The sequence below is a fragment of the Muscardinus avellanarius genome (assembly GCF_963383645.1).
Source record: "Muscardinus avellanarius genome assembly, chromosome: 16".
Taxonomy (NCBI): domain Eukaryota; kingdom Metazoa; phylum Chordata; class Mammalia; order Rodentia; family Gliridae; genus Muscardinus; species Muscardinus avellanarius.
The window spans coordinates 32,579,300-32,600,661 of NC_137802.1; the positions used below are offsets into that span (position 1 = coordinate 32,579,300).

Sequence of the window (21,362 nt, forward strand, 5' to 3'; positions counted from 1 at the left end):
CAAGTTATACTTACCCGCAAGCCTGGGCCACCATGCAGGCCCCCTGATTCTTAGAGCATTTTTTTTTCCGGATTTGGGGATAGAACTCAGAGGCATTTGACCTCCGAGCTACACCCCCTGCCCCATTTTTTATTCTTTTATTTTGAAACAGGGTCTCACTAAGTTGCAGAGGGCCTCACTAAGTAGCTGAGGCTGTCCGCAAACCACGATCCTCCTGTCTCAGCCTCCCAAATTCTGGGATTACAAGTGTGCACCACCACGCCCAGCTCTTAGACCATTATTCTCTCTCCTATAGACACTTCCTTCCCAAAAAAATGCCTCTTTGGTATGCAGAGCTAGAGTATTTTCTAATTGCCTCTCTAGTTTTCTAGATTACTTTTGTATACAAATGTTGTTTTCTCTCCTTGCAAATTAGATAAGAAATACATATACATAATTTAAGTAAATAATTTTCTAGAATTCATTTTAAAATATTTTAAAATTAATGTAGTAATGAAACAGATTACTATAAGAGAATTAGATATAATTAGGAGTGCAGATTATAATCCTAAAGATGTAAGATATTGTTGAAACTGTTAGTAAAAATGTGTATATAACACAATTAATAATCTCTGAAACTGGATCTTTGTTCATTGTTTTTCCTACAGAAAACGATTTGAACAACAGCAAAAACTCTTAGAAGAAGAAAGGAAAAGACGCCAGTTTGAAGAACAAAAGCAAAAGCTCAGACTTCTGAGTAGTGTGAAACCCAAGGTAATGCGTTCACCATCTCTCCCGCCCCAACACATCCACACCATGTGTGTCTCCCTCTCACTTAGGCAGTGGATTTTGTCACTGAGGAACCAGCCCAAGTTGAGGTCATGTTCCATTTCTTCCACTTTAGTTTGCCTAAATCCTGAAGTGAAGGATTTTTCTTTTCTGGTAAAGATGTTCCTATTGATAGCAGGCATTACCTTCTTAGCTCTCTTTTTTTACCATGGTAATGTTTGTAATCTTTTTCTTGGGAGCATTGATTTTAAATTTAGTGATATGCATGGGTTTCTGAGGGCTGGTAACGTAGCTCAATGATAAAATGCTTGCAGAACATGCATGAAGGCCCTAAGTTCAGTCCCCAGTGCTGTGAAATAAATAAAACTGGACCTTTACCTAGCTGGGTATCATGGCACAGAGCTGTAGTCCTAGGCCTTGGGAGACTGAGACAGGAGGATCACAGGTTCGAGTCCAGCCTCAGCAACTTAAAAAATGAAAAGGGCAGGGGTGTAGCTTGGAGATAGAATGGCCCTGGGTTCAATCACTAATAAGAAAGAACAAAAGAACAAAAAAAAAAAAAAAAAAGAATAAGGACAAGAAAGAAGAAAGGAAAGAAGCTGTGTGTAGTGACTCATGCTTGTAATCCTAGCATTTGGGAGGCTGAGACAGAAGGATCCGGGTTCGCAGCCAACCTCAGGTACTTAGTGAGGTCCTTAACAATTCAGTGAGCTCCTGTTTGAAAATAAAAAATAAGCCAGGCGTGGTGGCACACGCTTGTAATCCCAGTGCTTGGGAGGCTAAGACAAGAGAATTGCACGGGTTTGAAGCCAGCCTCAGCTACGTAGTGAGGCCCTCTGCAACTTAGTGAAACCCTGTTTCCAAATAAATTATAAAATAGAGCTGGGGTATAGCCCAGAGGTAGAAAACCCCTGGGATCCACCCCTAGAACCACGAAAGAAAGAAGGAAGGAAGGAAGGAAGGAAGGAAGGAAGGAAGGAAGGAAGGAAGGAAGGAAGGAAGGAAGGAAAGACAAACCAGGTGTGATGGTGCATGCTTGTAACCCCAGCATTTGGGATACTGAGACAGGAGGATCGTGGTTTGCCGACAGCCTCAGCTACTTACTGAGGCCTCTGCAACTTAGTGAGATCCTATCTCAAAATAAAGAATACTCGCAAGTAGAATGCCTTGGGCTCCATCCCCAGTAACGCAAAAAAAATTAAGAATTAAAAATATAAAGAATAAAAAATAGGGCTGGAAGTATAGCTTGTAGGTAGAATGCCCATGAGGGTTCCATCCCCAGCACCACAAAGGAAAGGAAAGGAAAGGAAAGGAAAGGAAAGGAAAGGAAAGGAAGGAAGGAAGGAAGGAAGGAAGGAAGGAAGGAAGGAAGAAAATAGGTAGGTTTCTGTTAAGAACCTCACAAAACAATGTCTAAAGTATTTATGAATGGGCCTTTTAATATTTTTATATTCTGTGGAGTATCATTTTATGCCTTTGTTATATGTACTTATCAATGCCTTTTTGACTTGAAGAACTTATTAACAAAAGCATATGGTAAAATATTGGAAATAGGCCAGGTGTGGTGGCGCACGCTTGTAATCCCAGCATTTGGGAGGCTGAGACCAGAGGATCACGGTTTGCGGACAGCCTCAGCTACTTAGGCCCTCCATAACTCAGTGAGACCCCGTTTCAAAATAAAGAATAAAACATTGGGCAGGGGGTGTAGCTCGGAGGTCAAATGCCTCTGGGTTCCATCCCCAAACCCACAAAAAAAATAAAGAAAGAAAGAAAGAATATTGGAAATAGACCAGCATTTGTGCTTTTCATTTAATTTTAGAGGATTTAGGAGAAAGATGAATTAAGAAATTTTTGTTGTCTTTTAGACAGGAGAAAAGAGTAGAGACGATGCTTTGGAAGCTATAAAAGGAAACTTAGATGGGTTTTCCAGAGATGCCAAGATGCACCCTACTCCAGCATCGCACCCCAAGAAACCAGGTAGTTTTAATTTTCAAAGGCATTGACATTTTATTTTCTTGGAAGAGAATTATAGTCCTCATGTGTTTAATTGACCATAATGTTTGTGTGAAGAGTCATTACTTAACTTTTTCTTCAAGCTAAATACAGATTTGGATGTTTTAAAATTTACACTGAAGCCAGGCATGGGGGCACATGCTTGTAATCCCAGAATTTAGGGAACTAAGACAGGAGGATCACAGGTTTGAGAATAGTCTCAGCAAGTAGTGAGACCCCCATTTTAAAATAAAAATAGGGATGGTATTCTTTTTTTTTTTTTTTTTTTTTTTTGCGGACCTGGGGATGGAATCCAGGGCCATTCTACCTCTGAGCTACATGCCCAGCCCTATTTTTTATTCTTTATTTTGAAACAGGGTCTCACTGAGTTGCAGAGGGCCTCACTAAGTAGCTGAGGCTGTCTATGAACCGTGATCCTTCTGTCTCAGCCTCCCAAATGCTGGTATTACAAGTGTGCACCACCAGGCCAGGCAGGGATGGTATTCTTGGAGGTAGAATGCCTTTGAGTTTAATCCTCAATATAAAATTTTTTTTTTATACTGAGTTGGGCATGCCTATAATCTCAGTACTAGGGAAGCTTAGACAGGAAGATCACAGGCTCATTGCCAGCAAGGCCCTTCACAACTTAGCAGGTTTCAAAACAAAAAATAAAATAAGGCTGGAAGATGTAGCTCAGTGGTAGAATGCCATGGGAGTCAGTCCCCAGTACCATATAGATGGACATAAATAATAGTGCCTTGGACTGGGAATATTTCTCAGTTATACAGCACTTGCCTAGCATAGTCTGGGTTTAGTCCTCTAGCACTGCAAAAAAAGAAAGGAAAACCTTTATAGTGGCCTAAGACATAGTCTGGATAACAATTTGGAAGGAAAAACCTCATTGTCTTCTATATTGTCTTCTGGTTAAACATCAATATGATAATTTCACTTGTAAATCAAATCTGTATATTGAGTATGTTGACACTAGTAAAATCTGTTAATCAAAGCAAATGTAATAAAGAAGTTTACTATTTCATCCCCTTTATTTAAAAATAATTTTGCTTTTTTTGTGGTACTGCAGATAGAACCCAGGGGCATTCAACCTCCAAGCTACACCTCCAGCCCTATTTTTATTCTTTATTTTGAACCAGGGTCTCACTGAGTTGCAAAGGGCCTCAATATGTAGATGAGGCTGTCCCTGAACCGCGATCCTCCTGTCTCAGCTTCTCAAATGCTGGGATTATAATTTTATCTTTTTGTGTGTGTGTTTGGACTTGGGGCTGGAATCAGGGGCTTTTCTACCTCCAGGCTATACTCCCAGATTTATTTTATACTTTATTTGGAAACAGGGTCTCCTGTGCAATCCTCCTGTCTCAACCTCCCAAGCTCTGGTTTTACAAATGTGTGCCACCACGCCTGGCTTATAATTTTACTTTTTAATGAGCTACTTTGGATTTTATTATTCAGTATGACAAGTCTTATAAATTCCTGAATATCCCCCCTTTTTTTAAAAAATTTGGAAACAGGGTCTATTAAGCCAGCGAGGCTGGCTTTGAACCTGTGCCATCCTCCTGTCTCCGCCTCCCCCCTTTTTTTTTTTTTCCTGTGGTACTGGGGATGCAACCCAGGGGCCTTCTACCTCCCAGACCTATTTTATATTTCCATTTGGAAACAGGGTCTCACTAAGTAGCTGAGGCTGGCTTCAAACCAAGGCTGTCTTAGTCTCCCAAGTACTAGTATTACAAGCATGTGCCACCATGCCCAGCATGAAGTATTCCATTTTTTTTAAAGTCAAGAGTTTAAGCCAGGTACACACTTGTAATCCCAGCATTTGGGAGGCTGAGACAGGAAGATCACGGTTCTCGGCCAGCTTCAGCTACTACTTAGTGAGGCCCTTTGCAACTCAGTGAGACCCTGATTCAAAATAAAGAACAAAAAATAGGGCTAGGAGTATAGCTTGGAGGTAGAATGTCCCTGGGTTCCACACCCATTACCACCAAAAAAAAAATAATAATAATAAGATTCAAAAGTTTAATAATGCTCGCCATGAAAGATTAATTTCTATAATAAATTCTTTGTAGTTCTTATCAACCAGTAAGCAAAAAATGTACCTGTTTGGATCAGGGTAAAGGGATTGGGGTGGGTTGTTATTGCTTTGAACATTTAGAAATCTAAATGAATCTTTGCATAACTTTTTATTATCAGCTAATTTCAAGAACAATATACCATTAATAACTGAATATTCTCATAAATCATTTGGCCAACTAAGAAAGTACTGTCTTCTGCTGCAAAATACCACATGGATAGCTTTTATCTCAAACCCTTATATGATGGTACCTGTTATATTTGCTATCAGGAGAAAATAATCTAATATGGTACTGCTATCAATTCTTGATTTTTCTGGAACAGCTTTGACTTTCACTGGTTAGAGTATATGCCTAGATTCTCATTCTAAAATATATCTCACCAGGCATGGTGGCGCACACTTGTAATCCCAGTATTTGGGAGGCTGAGATAGAAGGATCATAGTTCACAGACAGCCTCAGCTACTTAGTGAGGCCCTTTGCAACTCAGTGAGACCCTGTTTCAAAATAAAGAATAAAAAATAGGGCTGGGGGTGTAGCTCAGAGGTAGAATGCCCCTGGGTTCCACCCCAAAGTACTACCAAAAAAAAAAAAAAAAAAAAAGGCTAGGATGTGGCTTGGAGGTAGAATGTTCCTAAGTTCAATTCCCAGTACCAAAAACAAACAAAAATATTTTATATGCATATATATAGAGAGACCACAAACTGTATTATAACTTTTATGTTTTCTTATTAATTATATATAGAGCTACAAAATTTTGTGAGCCAAAATATATACCACATAGAATTCATGTAATTTCAACCAAAAGCAAAGAAATACTGGTTTAGCCTTTAGAGCATATTACTAGTAAATAGCTAGAATCCACTTAAAAAATATTCAAGTAGCTGAGAACCAAATCCATACTCTTGTTAACCATTGTTGGCAAGTGTGGAATTTTAAAAAATGGTGTGGCTTTTTTATTTTTTAAACAAAATTAATTGTAGCAATAATTTTTCATATTCATTTTACATCTTTTATGTATGTGTGTGTCTGTGTGGTACTGGGGATTGAAACCAGGGGCATTCTACCTCTGAGCCACATCCTCAGTCTTATTTTATTTTTAGTTTGAAACAGACTCTCACTAAGTTGAGGAGGGCCTTGCTAAGTTGCTGAGGCTGGCCTCAAACCTGTGATCCTCCTGTCTCAGCCTCCCAAGTACAGAGATTAGAGGTGTGTGCCACCATGGCTGCCCATTCTGCATCTTTCATGGGTCTTTCAGTGCTTCCAGATATTACTTCATTGTTCCTAAAGAGAGGTGAGAAGCATAGTGTCCCCATTTTCAGATGAGAGCCATTGAAAAGGCTGCTCCACAAGTAAATGCTTTAATGTTTATTGAATATTAAAATAATTTAGCCGGGCGTGGTGGCGCACGCTTGTAATCCCAGTACTTGGGAGGCTGAGACAAGAGGATTGCGCTGGTTGGAAGCCAGCCTCAGCTACTTAGGCTCTCACTAAGTAGCAACTTAGTGAGACCCTGTTTTCAAATAAATATAAAATAGGTCCGGGAGTGTAGACCAGAGGTAGGAGGCCCCTGGGTTCCATCCCCAGTACCACCAAAAAAAAAAAAAAAAAAAAAAAGATATATACATATAATTTAAAATAGTTAAAAATGTGAAGAAGCAGTAATAAAATAGTATTATCAATGAGCTTCACATTATGTATCTCATATAGAGCAGGTTTATTACACAAGTAAATCTCACTTTTAACACTAAAAAGCTACAGTGATATTTTTGTTCTTTTCTACCAAAGACCTTTTAAGTGTAGAATTTACTCCTCAGTCAAGGTTCGCTTCTTAAATTGACTTGTTTCACGCAGCACTGTGGTATCCTAGTTTGATGCTTTTCACAAGAAAACATTTCCTTGATAATCTGTTGAATGTTTTTGTCTTTTGAAATACTCATTTCTCATATGGTAACTTCACTGAAATGTAATCTATGCTAAGTATATGGATCAGGCTTGATATAGTAGAAATTACAAGTTTGTTAAGCATTGTTTTTTTTACTGAATTTCTTTCTAAATGAATTTTTTTTTGGTGGTACTGGGGTTCCTGGAAGCCCTTCTACCTCTGAGCTACACTCCCAGACCTATTTTTATACTTTTATTTGGAAACAGGGTCTCTTAAGCCAGTGCAGCTGACTTCAAACCTGCGCGATCCTCGTCTCCGCCTCCCAGAGCGGGGATTACAAGCGTGCGCCACCACATGTGGCTCTAAATGAAATTTAAACATCAGAAAATATCTTTCTCCAAAATGTATTTGGTGTTATATAAGTAGGTTTTCTGGTAATTTATATACATTGGTTTGAGAGAACATTATCCTGGTATGAAAAAACATATTTGGATTTCAAAAATAATTACTACTGATATACTTTTTTTTTTTTTTTTTTGCGGGTCTGGGGATGGAACCCAGAGGCATTTGACCTCAGAGCTACAACCCCTGCCCATTTTTTTTTTTTTTTTGAAACAGGGTCTCACTGAGTTGCGAAGGCCCTCACTAAGTAGCTGAGGCTGTCCAGGAACCGTGATCCTCCTATCTCAGCCTCCTGAATGCTGGGATTACAGTCGTGCACCACCACGCCCTGCTCTTACTGATATACTTTAATTAGTCGTCTCTGTTAATGAAAAATAGTAGTGCTAACCTAAAGAAGAAAAAGAGAGTCAGGTGTGGCTGCGCAGGCCTATAATCCCAGTGCTTGGGAAACTGAGACAGGAGGATGGCAAGTTCAAGGACAGCATCAGCAAGTGATGAGACACTCATCAACCTATTGAGACCCTGTTTCAAAATAAAAATAAAATAGGGCTGGGGGAGTAGCTTGGAGGTAGAATGGCCCCAGGTTAATCCCCAGAACCACAGGGGTGGGGGCAAAAAAGAAAGGAGATTCTGAGTAGTATTTTTTTTCTTGTTTCTAAACCAAATGCTTAAAAAGCCACCTTTAAAAAGATGTGAAATTGTGTGTAAAGAGGCATCAGCGTGTCTTGCACACCTCGTGTGGGTCCACTTACTGCTTGCTGTTTCTTATTCACCTCACTGTCCATGTTGTTGTATTCTTTCTCCCTTCTTCGATGTTGATTTTTATTTTGGTGTGTTTCATCGCCATTCTCCATTTTTCAGATTGTCCCACATCATCTCATCCTACTAAAACTGTCTCCCCACCGCCTGCCTTTCTTGATGAAGAAGCGCTCAGTGCCTTTGTGCAGGGGCCTCCTCCCCGGGCCCAGCCCCTTCAGTCCTTCCACCCCACCGCCCCACTCGGCCAGGCGCTTCCGCAGAAGGCTGGGCCACACCCTCTCTCTTCAGGTCAGATTCCAGTGTCTTTTGCCTTGCCTGGTGTCCCTGGGCAAGCTTCTTATTTCTCTACTGCTTCAGCCTCACCCAGTGTGCAGAAAGCAGGTAACTCTCAGCATCATTAATGAAAATATTCGTAAGATATTCTTGGGTAATTGATTTCTGTAAATTAATGTAGGGATGTACATTATGTAGGGATGTATGCGTACTGTTGAACTTCACCAAAATTAGAGTCTAGATTTTTAAGTCTTAGGGTCTTCATGTGTCAAAAAAGCAGTTTAAGACGTTTTGCATGAGCCAGATATGGTGGCCCACACCTATAATCCCAGTACTTGGGAGGCTGAAAGAGGAGGGTCACAGCCTTGAAGGCAGCTTTAGCAACTTAGGCCCTCCACAACTCACTGAGACCCATTTTCCAAATAAGAAATAAAATAGGGCTGGGTGTGTAACTCAGAGGTAGAAGGGGTTTGGGTTCCACTCCCAGTACCACCCACACAAAAAAAATTGCTACTAAGAAACCATTTTAACCACCTTAAAACTTTAAAAACGCCGGGCGTGGTGGCACACGCTTGTAATGCCCGCGCTTGGGAGGCAGAGACGGGAGGATCGCGCAGGTTCAAAGCCAGCCCCGCGCACTGGCTTAGGAGACCCTGTTTCCAAATAAAAATGTAAAAATAGGTCTGGGAGTGTAGTCCAGAAGTAGAGGGCTTCCAGGAACCCCAGTACCACCAAAAAAAAAAAAAAAAAAAAAAAAAAAAAATTTAAAAACAAGAATTTCTTCAGATTACTCTTTTGTTTGGGAAAATCACCAGTATCATTTTTCTTAAAAACAACAAGCTTGGGAAAGCTCCTTATTCCGTGGCAGAGTACTTGGGAGCATAAGTTCAGGTTGTTCTTTTACTGTCAGTTTGCCTCAGACAAGTCTTTAAACGGTTTTGTGCCTCAGTTTTTGTTTTGTTTTGTTTTGTTTTCGTCTGTGAAATAAAGGGAGCAGCTTGCATACTCTGTCTTAAGACACGGTATAGTGCTAGGGGTATCTTGGCAGACATGTACTTAGTCCAGACTTTCTCATTTAACAGATGTGGAAACAGACCCAGAGCTGATGTTACGGGCCACAGACCTCCCCAGTAGTTAGTGAAAGTGTATCTTGTTGGTTGCCACATTTTAAAGTACTGCTCCTTCCTCTACTTTATTCTACCTACTGTTCTTGAGAATCAGAATATATAATTATGTATAAGTTCTCCAAAATCTGTAAAGTCTCTCAAGTCCTATATAAATGGGTAGTGATTGAACTATTTCCAAGCTTATGTTATGTGTAACAGGGCCTTCCCTTTAGAATACTGGGGTGGAAAAGGATGATTGAAAAGATTATCAATATGCAATTCTATACAAATAATCCTTCATGCTGTTTGTTTAGGCCCTTCCTTGGAGGAGAAGCTTCTAGTATCTTGTGACATAAGTACATCTGGGCAGGAACAAATTAAATTAAATACTACTGAAGTTGGGCACAAAGCCCTGGGCCCAGGTTCCAGTAAGAACTATCCCACTTTCACAGCCAATAACGGGGGTGCTGTAGATGGATGTGTAAGTGGTACCACCACTGCAGAGGCAGAAAAGACTCCAGACCCAAACCTGTCAGTTGAAGACAGTGGTGAGCTCCTAAGACATTCAGCAAGAAATTTGTCTAACCAAATGTCGCTCAAATGCTAACACCTTGGCGTTAATCTTAAAATGAATGCTGCTTGATTTTGCTATTTAAAGTTTTGCTTAAAATATATTTAATGCAATCCTTTCTCCAATTAACCCCCACAATTTTGCTCTGAATTCTTTCAACACACTGTATTATTTCTTTTTAAAAATGATTATGATAACCAGTTTTCTTAATCAGAATCATTCCTGATTTAAAATTTCCTTTATTGAATGAAAGCTCTCTCCTTCCCCCCCTCACACTTTCTGTTCTCCCATAAAGGTTGAAAAGTTAAAATATAACTGGAAAAGTCACCAATGAGAATATGGTTTTGCTTTCTCTGAAGTAAATCATTACATTGCTGCCTCAAAGGTCCACCTTTTGAGGCTGGAACTTTAGCTCAGTAGTAAAGGACAAGACTCTGGGTTCATTCACTAGCATGCACACACATCCAGGTTTTATAAACTCAGATTAGAGAGATGAATTATAATGTGAACAGCCCTGAAGGCAAACTTTAAGAATAATTTATTGGGCATACACACTCAAAAATCCCCAGACCCTATACACCTAAGGCAGCAATGTCATATTCAAGTTAAAAAAAAAAATCAGACTGAGCTTGGTGGCATATGCCTATAATCCAGGAGGTTGAGGGAGAAGAATCGCCAGTTTGAGACCAGCCTTGTCAGCGAGGCCCTGTGTCAAAATAAAAAGGGCTAGGATGTAGTTCAGTGCTAGAGCACTTGCCTAGCATGTGTGAAATACTGGACTAGATCCCTAGTACCACACAGAAGAGAAGGAGAGAGAGAGAGAGAGAGAGAGAGAGAGAGAGAGAGAGAGAGAGAGAGAGAGAGAGAGAAAGAAAGAGGCTTGGTAATGTATGCCTGTAATCCTAGTACTTGGAAGGCTGAGACAGGAGGATCACAGGTTCAAGACCACCCTCAGCAACTTAGCAAAACCTTTTATTCAAAATAAAGAATTTAAAAGGGCTGGCATTATAGCTCAGAGGCCATACACCCCTGGTTTCAGCTGAAAGAAAGAAAATCAGATTTTGTAAAGAAACATTATTAAGAGCTTCAAGTAAGCTTGTGCAATTAAATTTATATATAATTTTAAGCTACTGCCAATTGTATTTTTCCTTTAATTTGTTACACATGTGAAATGGTGTAACCCTCATGTGATTCAGAATATTGATTTGGTACATATTAGTTTTTTCTTAATTTACTCTTTACAAGAGTGGCTTAGAAGCCGAGTACTTTCGTTGGATTGGTGACTTTTTTCTAGTGTCTCCAGCCAGTGCTCTTCTCTATGAAACACCATCACCTGGTGTCATTTCCCCGTTTTCTTCATGAACCATTATACACATTAATGTCCTCTATCTTCTAGGTGTGGGAGTATTTCCCTCACAGGATCCTGTTCAGCCCAGAATGCCTCCGTGGATTTACAATGAGAGTCTGGTTCCAGGTATTAAAAAAAAAAAGAGCTCATGATATTTTGCTTTAAATATTATAGATATGATGTATTTGCTGTTGTAGTTACAAAATATGCAGAGAGAGGTTGTCAGGTTTTTTCTGAAAGAATACAGGCAATTAAATAGATATAATTTTGACCATCATATACTTTTATTTCTAAAAGCCTTCTTAGAGCTATCATGCTTTATAAGACATTATGAAATATTTATGAGATTATTAATGATTTAAGAATTACACTAATGTTTAATGTAATTTTTTATTTTTCAGTGATTAGTTTGTTTTTATATGCTTTTATTGGTACATTATAGTCTCACATCATAATGTAAATTATGTTGACAATTACATACATGCACCCCCTTTTATGTTTTAAGGATTCTCTTATCTTTTCTTTGTCATGTGATACTTACTACATGAAAAGACCATGTGACACCTTTTTCTGCATTGGGATTCACTTGTCCCTTATGTGTACTATTACTGCTGAGCCAAAAGAGTTGTTAAAGTACTTGTGAGAGTATTCAGTTGATAGAAGGAAATCTTAGCCATGACTGATATGCATAGAATAAAGATTATTAGAGCAGCATATGTTAACCTAAATGAATGTAGTTTAATTTACGATACCTTGTCCAGCACCTTGAAAGCTGGAGGTAACTTTCATTACACCTTTAATTTTCTAGATTGATCAGAGACTAAAGCTGTTTTATTCTTTATTAAATAAAGCTAATATAAGATATCTGTAGCTGAACTTCTTTTTGGAAGAAATTGGTACTGTCTGCTTTATATTGGAATTACATAATCACAAAGTCAAAGGCTAATTGTTCCCCAAAACCACACGGGTCTTCAGTTGTACAAAGAAAAAAAATCAGCTTTTCTTCCACCTACCATTTTTGCTTCTTTTCCTCTTCTTTTCATCTATCTTTATGCCAAACAAGAACTATATTTTAGTATCCTTTTGAGTTTTATCCATTTTCTGACAGCTTGTATTTCTTTTCTTCATCCTCCTTCCAAGCATACACACATACTTTCTTTTTTTATTTTCTCAGTACTGAGGATTGAACCTTGGGGCAGAGCTGTTTCTGTAGCCCTCTCCCTTTTTTCTTTCCATTGAAACAGTCTCATTAAGTTGCTGAGACTACTTTCTTAGTCAAAATATATGCTTTTGAAGCTGGGCACGGTGGTGCACATCTCTAATTCCACTAGTTGGGAAGCTGAGACAGGAGGATTGCAAGTTCAAGGCCAGACTCAGCAACTAAGAAACACCCTGTTTCAAAACAAAAAGGGCCGCCAGGCGTGGTGGTGCACTCTTGTAATCCCAGCGCTTGGAAGGCTGAGACAGGAGGATCGCACAGGTTCCAAGCCAGCCTCAGCTATGTAGTGAGGCTCTCAGCAACTTATTGAGACCCGTTTCCAAATAAAATATAAAATAGTTCTGGGAGTGTAGCCTGGAGGTAGAAAAGCCCCTGGGTTCTACCCTCAGTACCACAAAAGAAAAAAAAAGGGCTGAAGTATAGTTCATTGCTAGACCAACCCTGCCTGCCTCTCTCTCTCTCTCTCTCTCTCTCTCTCTCTCTCTCTCTCTCTCTCTCTCTCTCTCATGCGCACGCAAACACACAGACACACACAAATATGTAACTCATATTTGTAATGCTAAATAAAACTTTTTGGTTCAGACATTTTTGTCTGTCTCCTTTAGCCCTATTCACTTTGACTTGCAGCAGTGCTTCTAAGTAGATTTGCCAGATTTAACATATAAAGGATGCCTAGTTAAATTTAAATTTTAGATAAACAGCAAATAATTGTTCAGTATAAGTATGCCCCACACAATATTGGCATTCCCTGTTGGCAGCCCTACATTTAATAGTCTTTCTCATTCTGTCCTTTGGAAAACGCATGAGATTAGGAAAAACCAATAATCCCTCCCTTATCTCAAACACTGTTTTGGTTTCCTCACCTGAACTACTTCCAAAGTGTCTTCTCTCCTGGCGTTTCTCACTGCCCCTAATTCACTGGGCCATGAGGATGGTGCTTGGGTATCAGTCTTGTTGCTCATGTTGTTTTCAAACTTTTTCCACCAGCGTCACTTTACAACCTCTTCAAGTCCAAAGCATCTGTTTATACCACCTCCATCTTATTATTTTTCCTGTTGATTTTATCCAGAAAACAAAATAAAACTCAGAAATGTTCTTAAAATCTATGGCTAAATTACAAAATGTTATCTTAACTTCAGCCCTAAATCTTCATCTTTAGGGCCAACCTCCCACCTGTCTTCTTAGTTCTAGACCCTAGTCGTCTGCTGGATATTTCCACTTAAGTTTCTTTACAGCAGTTCAAACCCTGATGTGGCTTCATTTTTATTAAAGCAACTTGATTTAAGATTATTCTGGTATGACAACAATGACAACAAGATACCTGTCACTTGCGGTGTTTACATTTGTAATCTGATATTTCCTCTCATAGATGCCTACAAGAAAATTTTAGAAACCACAGTGACTCCAACTGGAATAGATACTGCTAAGCTGTACCCCATCCTGATGTCATCTGGACTTCCCAGGGAAACTCTTGGACAGATATGGGCCTTAGCGAACCGAACTACACCTGGCAAACTTACTAAAGAAGAGCTTTACACCGTTCTTGCCATGATAGCAGTAACACAGGTACACACTGCTTCTTAAGTTAGATCAAAAAACTTCCTAAATTTAAACTGAAAGAATATAAACCCTTTTTGGCCACAGTCATGTTGAACTCCTTGCACACCAAGGTTTAGATCATTCTTAGGACATAGTACTTCAAAAATGTTCAGTTCTGCTCAGCTGCTGAGTGAGGTCCTCCACAGGGGTAGAATGCCCCTAAATCCCGGGTACTGCAAAAAAAAAAAAAAGTTCAGTTCATATCATACACATACCAGTAAATTCCTTTTTTAAAAACTTTAGTAGCCAGGCGTGGTGGCGTACGCTTGTAATCCCAGCATTTGGGAGGTTGAGACCGGAGGATCGCAGTTCGCGGACAGCCTCAGCTACTTAGTGAGGCCCTCTGCAACTCAGTGAGACCCGGTTTCAAAATAAAGAATAAAAAACAGGGCAGGGGTGTAGCTCAGAGATCAAATGCCTCTGTGTTCCATCCCCTAACGCCCCCCCCAAAAAAAAAAAAAACTTTAGTAGATTGCTGGGCGTGGTGGCGCACGCATGTGATCCCTGCGCTTGGGAGGCTGAGACAGGAGGATCACACAGGTTCTAAGCCAGCCTCAGCTACTTAGTGAGGCTCTCAGCAACTTAGTGAGACCCTGTTTCCAAATAAAAATATAAAATTGGTCTGGGAGTATACCCCCTGGGTTCCACCCCCAGTACCACCAAAAAAAAATTTTTTTTAGTAGATTAATACTCTTTGGCCTCACATTTCTTCTGACCTTGAAAGTTAGTCATCAGTAGATTAAATTATTAAATTTCTCTGTGTTCTTTGAAATGTTTATTCAAAATTTCTTAAAGTATCCTCATTCTGGTAATAATTAGTCTTATATTAGAAAAATCAGCTTAATTTATTTGAGTATAGCCAATTAACCAAACTTATCCGAGAAGGAAAATATCAGAACGGATATGTATTGGTCATTTCTTTGCTGAGTGTTAGGTTTGCGTTGCCCTTGTTACTTTTTTCTTGTGTCAAATTCATGAATTTGGGGAGTCAGAGAAAAGATTCAGAGTGGAAACAACACAGAAGTTATAGAAGCTTTGCTTTACCAGGTTGACACCATGGTTCGCAGTCCCTACAATGTCTGTATTTTCCTCTTGTTCTGTGCAGAGGGGCGTTCCTTCCCTGAATCCTGATGCTTTAAATCAGTTCCCAGCTGCTCCTATTCCAACTCTGAGTGGCTTTCCTATGACTCTGGCTACCCCGGTGAGTCAGCCAACTGTGATACCGGCAGGCCCTGCAGGCTCCATGCCCCTCAGCCTTGGACAGCCTGTCATGGGCATTAACCTTGTTGGACCAGTGGGTGGAGCTGCAGCCCAGGCTTCTAGTGGCTTCATGCCAGCTTACCCAGCCAATCAGGTAAATGGAGAAGCTGCACATGTTCTAAATAATCCCTGAACGTACATCTGTACGACTTTTCTTCTAGGTACACATATTGCTGGATTGTGGTGAACACTTGAAGTTAAAATTAAGCAGTACTAGGGATGGAGGTTTAACTCAGTGTTGAGTTCTTACCTAATGAGACCCTGTTTGAAAGCAAAATACTTTTTCTAAAAAGGGAGGTTGGCCGGGCATGGTAGCACATGCTTGTAATGCCCAACGCTTGGGAGGTTGAGACAGGAGGATCTCACAGGTTCAATGCCAGCCTCAGCTACTTAGTGAGGCTCTCAGCAACTTAGACCCTGTTTCCAAATAAAGTATAAAATAGGTCTGGAAGTATAGCCCGAAGGTAGAAAAGCCCCTGGGGTCTACCCCAAGTACCACAAAAATAAAATAAAATAAAAAGGGGAAGTTGAAGCCAGGCGTGGTAGTACACACTTGTAATCCCAGCATTTGGGAGGCTGAGACAGGAGGATTGGAGTTCAAGGACATCCTCAAAGCCTCAGCCGCTTAGTGAGGACCTTTGCAAATCAGTGAAACACTGTTTTAAAATAAAGAATAAAAAATAGCACTAGGGGTGTAGCTCAGAGGTAGCATGCCCCTGGGTTCCATACCCAGTACTGCAAAAAAAATTTAAAAAAGAAAAGGACAGGTGGCGGGGAATGGGGAAGGTTGGAGGGTATAGCTTCGAAGTAGAATGCTCCTGGGTTCAATCCCCAGTACTACAAAAAACAAATAAACAAAGATTGCAGGCTCTCAGTAACCCCATAAGGTGATTCAACTACAAAATAAATTATAGATTAGCTCTTTAGGCCAGTCTTATTGCCATTTGTACCAGAGAGTATCTGAACATACAAATCAGTTTCTGCCTTAAATACTCAAGTTGATTTCCAAAAGGTATTCTGGGCTGGAGTGGAGGTCAGTGATAGAGCACTTGCCAGAAAGGCATGAAGCCCTGGGTTCGAGTCCCAGTGCCACAAAAATTAGACAGCTGTAACTAAATTTAGAATCTTAAATAGCCATCTTTTAGACTAACAGCTGGAGATTTGGTATTTATTTATTTTACCAATTTGATAATAAGTATCCTCTCAAAATCTAGGTGGGAAAGCCAGAAGAAGATGACTTCCAGGATTTTCAAGATGCTTCTAAGTCAGGATCCCTTGATGACTCGTTCACTGATTTCCAAGAGGTGCCGGCTTCTTCAAAAACAAGTAATTCCCAACATGGAAACAGGTAGAAAAAAGTTGAATGTATTTAACATTGTATTTAATTCTTAAAAAGGGACATGCACAATAGAAACCCTAAGTATAAGTAAGAGAAACTAAAACTCATGACTCTACCACTTTCCTTGCTTATTCTCCCTTTGTTCATACTTTTACTCTCTGAACTCCTCTGCTCTTTGTCTACCTTGGTTCCTGTCATTTCCTCCCAGGATACACTTGCTTGTCGGTACTTTTTATACCTGTATAATCCTGAATTCCAGTTGTTGAATGTACCTTGCAGTGAGGGCTTCATGTTCTTGTGTTAGATCCACATCTTCAGCTAGTGGGAAACATTTAGAAAAGAGCATATAATTTTGTATCTTTGAAATATCAATTGAAATTCCACTCTGAATATCATCATTTACTCATGTCGTGTTTGACATTAGTGGCTTTTAAACCTACAGGTTTCTGCTTGTTTGTCTGCATGAACCTACAGATTCTGCTTAGTGTTATGTGCTAGCTTAACCTTCAAGTTCAGTAACTGATTTGATCAGTTAATGATTTCAGTAATTGATCTGAAGAAGTATTTAGATTCTTCTTTTGCAGAACAGAAGATACATGAGACTGAATAAGCTATGTGAATTTCTTTGGTTTTATTTTTGGAATTTGTTTCTGTTAGAATACATATTCTATTTCTCTTATTTTCTTGTTGGTGCAATTGCCCTGTCTCTTCCATTTTAACCAGATGATTATCTCATAGCCAATACTTCCCTGCATATACCCTGTGATAGGAACTAATAAGGGGTAGGGGGGAGGCATGACAAAGAATTACAAATTAGGAGAACAGGTTATTCTTCTTCTGATTTTAAGAATGATCAACCATTTGTAAGCAACGTCCAGAAGAAAGATGAAGGGTATGACTGTAGTGTACTGGGGTTTCTAACACTGTCATATCAGCACATGTGTTGTTGACCTCCTAGGCACATAATTACATTTCTGCCCCAGATCTCTTTCTTTGAAAAAAATTTGTGTTCTCTTCTTATCTAAGCATTCCTATCTGAATGGACCAAATATCTTAAATTCCCTGCTTAAAAGTAAATGCATTGTTTTCCTACTCAAAGCCAAGTAAAAATGGGTTAAGTTACTCTTGTCCTCCTTGGTCAATGGTGTCACCATATCCAGGCACAGAATTAGGAGCATGTCACTGTCTTTGGCTTTGTTCGCTCTCTTTTCCTGCCATCAGCATTGTCAGCTCTGCTTGCTTCTGCCTGCTCCTTGACCTTGCCCTTCCCTATGGCTTCTCCTCTAGCCATGCCCAAATGACCTCAAACTGACTGCTCTTTCAACCTTATGCCCTTTGTATATTCTGTTTTCTTCAACTGAAAAACTGTTCTTTCTATGTACAGTTCTAGTAACATTTAGAAAATCATCTAAATAGGACTAGGGATGTATCTCTGAGGTAAAGTGCTTACCTAGCATACACAAGATCCTGGGTTCATTCCCTGATATTGCAATAATAATTTGTGTGTGTGTGTGTGTGGTACCGGGGATGGAACCCAAGGGCATTGTACCACCAAGCTACACCCCCAGCCCTATTTTTCAGTCTTTTTATTTTTGAAACAGGGTCTCACTGAGTTTGCGAAGGGCCTCGCTAAGTTGCTGAGGCTGTCCGCAAACCATGACCCTCTGGTCTCTGCCTCCTGAATGCTGGGATTATAAGCATGCACCACACCGAGCTTGCAATAATAATTTTTAAAAATCAGCTACTGCCGGGCGTGGTGGCACACGCTTGTAATCCCTGCGCTTGGGAAGCAGAGACAGGAGGATCGCGCGGGTTCGAAGCCAGCCACGCACGCTGGCTTAGGAGACCCTGTTTCCAAATAAAAATGTAAAAATAGGTCTGGGAGTGTAGCCCAGAGGTAGAAGGGCTTCCAGTAACCCCAGTACTACCAAAAAAAAAAAAAAAAAAATTAGCTACTTGTAGAAAGTTTTTCCTAACCCCTATCCAATGAGTTAAGGTCCCTCCTTCTCTTCAGTCATAGTACCTTATGAATATCTGTGCCCTCATTGTAATTACTAGTTTACTTGACTATTTCCTATATGTAGTACTTACCCCATGATATAATTAGTAAGGTTTGTTGTATGAGTATATTGTTATATGTGGGCTATAAACTCAATTTGTCAAATTAGTGTCTCATTCTTCTAGGGGAAAACTCTCTTAGTAAATGAACTTTTTGGAGTAGAAAGTTTAAGATGGTGACTAGACCTGAGATACATGGGCTAGTAGCAGTTTTCTATGGAATTGTGTCCATGTGATGGTTTACTTTCATCAGAAGCCATCCTTTGCACATGTTCCTTGTTCAGCTTTGATTTGACTACTTCCTGTTTTCCTTGAAGGCACATATTTTGCTATATCTGAAAATCCATACTCACTGCTCATTTACTCATCCATCCAGCAAATACTTGCTTAGCGTCTCCTGTACGCGCAGTCCTGGGATAAAGCATTAGAAATACAGGGGGAAAGCAGTTGCCGCTATACAGCAGCTTTGTTGTATCAGGGTTTTTATATTATCTGTTAATGCTATCTATGACTTGTTTCTAAATGTACAGTTGGCCCTCTGTATCTGTGTAGTTGGCCCTCTGTACTTTCAAATTCAAGAACCTCAAATTGGAAATATTCAGGAACAAAAGTTGTATCTGTACTAAACATACACAATTTTTTCTCATATCCTTATTCCCTAAACAATATAACATAACAAGTATTTACATAGCACTTATACTAAAAGTAATGTAGAGATGATTTAAAGTGTATGGAAGAAACTGGGCGTGGTGGCGCACACTTGTAATCCCAGCATTCAGGAGGCTGAGACAGGAGGATTGCAGTTCGCGGACAGCCTCATATACTTAGTGAGGCCCTGTTTCAAAATAAAAAATAGGGCAGGGGGTGTAGCTCGGAGGTCGAATGCCCCTGGGTTCCATCCCCAGTACAGCAAATAAATAAATAAATGAATAAATAAATAAATAAATAAATAAATGTATGGAATGACATGTCAATTATACGCAAATGCTACAGTATTTTATATGAGGCACTTGAGCATCTATATATTTTTTGTATTTCTTTTTTTAATTTTATTTTTTTATTTTTCATTGATGCATTGTATTTATACATCATAATGGGGTAAAAAACTTGTGTAGACATAAATGCGCACATCACCCAGCCAGCCCCCACCAAGTCCCCACCCCATTCCCTCCCCATCACTTCTATATTTCTATATAATGAATTCACTAGTAATAATCTTTTTTCTTTTTTTTCTTTTTTTTTTTTTTTTTTTTTTTGGTGGTACTGGGGTTCCTGGAAGCCCTTCTTCCTCCGGGCTATACTCCCAGACCTATTTTATATTTTTGAAACAGGGTCTCTTAGGCCAGCGCCGCTGGCTTCGAACCTGCGCGATCCTCCTGTCTCCGCCTCCCAAGCGCGGGGATTACAAGCGTGCGCCACCACGCCCGGCAATAATCTTTTTTCTTATGTGAGTTTATTTTAAAAAGGAAATTTGTCAAATCATTATATGAATAGCTAAGCCTAGGTGCAGCCACTTGGGCAGTACTTCTTTGTGTCTCTGCATGTGTGTAGTGGTACTAGGGATTCAACCCACGCCCGGCTTTTTTTATATTTTTATTTGGAAACAGGGTCTCTTAAGCCAGCATGGCTGGCTTCGAACCTGCGCGATTCTCCTGTCTCCGCCTCCCAAGCGCGGGGATTACAAGCGTGCGCCAACATGCCCAGCATCCCTTTTTTATTTTGAAACAGAGTCTTTTTTAAGTCATTGTATGGTGACCTCAAACTTGTGATTATCCTCCCAAATACTAGAATTACAGTCACGTCCAGCTTGGCAGTATTTGTAAGCAGAAAATGTGTCTTATTTGTCAGGAAAAAAAGTTAAAAAAAAAAACAAGTCAGGTATCAGAAATAGGCTGGGGTAGCTGGGCGTGGTGGCGCACGCTTGTTATCCCCGTGCTTGGGAGGTGGAGACAGGATGATCGCACAGGTTTGAAGCCAGCCTCGCTGGCTTAAGAGACCCTGTTTCCAAATTTTAAAATATATAAAATAGGTCTGGGAGTATAACCCAGAGGTAAAAGGGTTTCCAGGAACCCCAGTACCACCAAAAAAAAAAGGAAGGAAGGAAGGAAGGAAGGAAGGAAGGAAGGAAGGAAGGAAGGAAGGAGAAATAAATAAATAGGCTGGGGTAGCCAGGTGTGTTGGCACATGCTTGAAATCCCAGGGTTTAGGAGGCTAAGACAGGAAGATTGCATGTTCAAAGCCAGCCTCAGCAACTTAGTGAGATCCTCTTTCCAAATAAGAAATAAAATCAGGCCAGGAGTGGTGGCGCACACTCGTAATCCCAGCATTCAGGAGGTGGAGACCAGAGGATTGCGGTTCGCAGACAGCCTCAGCTACCTAGCTAGGTCCTTCACAACTCAGTGAGACCCTGTTTCAAAAATAAAAAGACTAAAAAATAGGGCTGGGGGTGTAGCTCAGAGGTACAATGTCCCTGGGTTCCATCCCTGGTATCACAAAAGAAAAGAAAAGTAAAGAAAAGAAAAGAAAGGAAAAGAAAATCATGCTGGGGGTGTAGCGTAGAGGTAGAATGCCTCAGGGTTCAATCCCCAGTACAACCCCCCCCAAAAAAAAAGAAGTAGGCTGGGATGAGCCAGGCATGGTGGTGTATGCCCATAATTCCAGTACTTGGCTAGGCTGAGACAGGATCACAAGTTCAAAGC

The 21,362-nt window shown here is 40.1% G+C and overlaps 1 protein-coding gene across 15 annotated transcripts in view; it reads left to right on the plus strand.

Annotated features, from left to right (window-relative positions):
- SYNRG (synergin gamma) overlaps positions 1-21,362 on the plus strand; it is a gene marked incomplete at both ends in the record, with an annotated part of 101,053 nt that overhangs the window by 17,371 nt on the left and 62,320 nt on the right. For 6 of the 15 annotated variants that reach the window (XM_080713707.1, XM_080713710.1, XM_080713700.1 and 3 more), the window contains 6 exons: positions 648-753; positions 2,634-2,745; positions 11,237-11,314; positions 13,777-13,973; positions 15,112-15,360; positions 16,481-16,614. In XM_080713707.1, the coding sequence (XP_080569833.1) occupies positions 648-753; positions 2,634-2,745; positions 11,237-11,314; positions 13,777-13,973; positions 15,112-15,360; positions 16,481-16,614 (876 nt within the window). Of the gene's footprint in view, positions 1-647; positions 754-2,633; positions 2,746-7,992; positions 8,272-9,583; positions 9,818-11,236; positions 11,315-13,776; positions 13,974-15,111; positions 15,361-16,480; positions 16,615-21,362 lie in introns of all 15 variants that reach the window. The other 9 variants (XM_080713706.1, XM_080713708.1, XM_080713698.1 and 6 more) reach the window with 3 other exon arrangements.